Consider the following 1,527-nt stretch of genomic DNA (forward strand, 5'->3'; position numbering starts at 1 on the left):
AATTTCAAAACCATTGTTGTGTTTTATCCTCTTACAGTTTTGTAGTCTTTTATTATGTTTCAAAAATTTGGTTAAAGCCAATGTATATATATGTGTGTGTGTGTGTAAACTTTTTTTTTATCACAGCTTGGTCCCATTCTGCCATCACCTAAATTAACAACACCATCAACAACAGTAAGTAAGAAGATTTTCTATTGTTTTCTTCAAAGTTTAACAAAATATTAGACATGGTCTAACTTGCATTTTTCTGTATCAAGATTTCTAACTTCTTCCATTAGGTGAGATTTCAGTTATGATAGTATAAATATTTTAAGACAGTTGTTCTTTATTTCTACCTTTTTTTTTTTCAAACCTGAATCATTTTTCTTTTATTTGCAACTAAAGATGGTGCAACATATCTTAAAAGCTTATTCAGCCTCAGTAACCGACTATTTAAACACACCAGAACTTTTAAATTCCAGTGTATCCATCTTGCTGATTTAAGAGTATCAGCACAAAACTTCATTGTATTTTGCACAAGGCAGGTAGATAATGATCATGATGCCTACTGTACAATTTCAAGTCTAGTAATCACTGTAATTCATAAAAATTGTGGTATTAAAACTTGATTTAAATTGTGTAAATAACACCAACCAATTTCTTTATGTTTAGACTACTACTTCAAGAAGCCCAGGCCCAATAGATACCCATAACTTAGTACTTGAAAACAGTCAAAGGGTAAGGTAGACTGTTCTTTTTGTAGCCCAGTAATATCCTTTTTTTTAAATCAATTTTCTTTTATGCACTGGTTAAGTTATCATCTGAAATAATTAGAGCTTAATTGAATTTGTGATGTTGCATCTTTAAAAATGTATCATAATTTAAACAGGATTAAGTTATATTCCATATAAAATTAAATTGAAGACAAATTACCCACTTTATGTTATTTTGTTTTGTACATTCTAAAACACTGTTTTATAAACATGGTACTACTAACAAACTACTAATTTTGACACTCATACCAAGGTGAAAATAATGTACACAAATACCTAAGAAGCATACTATGGTAAATAAGTGCTTTATTGTATTTTCAATGGATTGTTACATTGGAAATGGTTATTTTTTTTAAAATAGTTGTCAAAAAGTTTTTTTTTTGTGGCACACTATCAGCTTGTTTGCAACACACTCTTTAGGAAACACTGGTCTTGGAGCAATCTCACAGCTGTTGTATCTGATTTACAACAACCACTTAAGGGGAAAAGAGAAGAAACCTTTGTTATAATTCATAACCAAACAACAGGCTTGTGGAGATGAGTGATGAGCAGTTTTCACTATAGTTATATGGCTAATGCTTTGGTACACATTTCTTTAACTAGGATGAAGTGTAGTAGTGAAATGGGTGGTAAGAACAGATTGATATAAAGAAAGTATAGCTACATTATAGTAAAACTGGCACTTGCTTTCTCACGTAGGTTCTGATGTACAAATATAAAAGTTTAATGTTTAAGTATCACTACCACACCATACCAAAAAAAAAAAAATTTTTTT

General features: G+C 29.9%; 1 protein-coding gene across 1 annotated transcript in view; it reads left to right on the forward strand.

Moving 5' to 3' along the window:
- Positions 1-1,527, forward strand: part of LOC106458532 (collagen alpha-1(XVIII) chain-like) — a 187,963-nt gene that overhangs the window by 182,195 nt on the left and 4,241 nt on the right. The window contains exons 30-31 of the mRNA XM_022384773.1: positions 127-174; positions 652-717. Of these exons, the coding sequence (XP_022240481.1) occupies positions 127-174; positions 652-717 (114 nt within the window). The remainder of the gene's footprint in view (positions 1-126; positions 175-651; positions 718-1,527) is intronic.

The sequence above is a fragment of the Limulus polyphemus genome, unplaced genomic scaffold (assembly GCF_000517525.1).
Source record: "Limulus polyphemus unplaced genomic scaffold, Limulus_polyphemus-2.1.2 Scaffold481, whole genome shotgun sequence".
Lineage (NCBI taxonomy): Eukaryota > Metazoa > Arthropoda > Merostomata > Xiphosura > Limulidae > Limulus > Limulus polyphemus.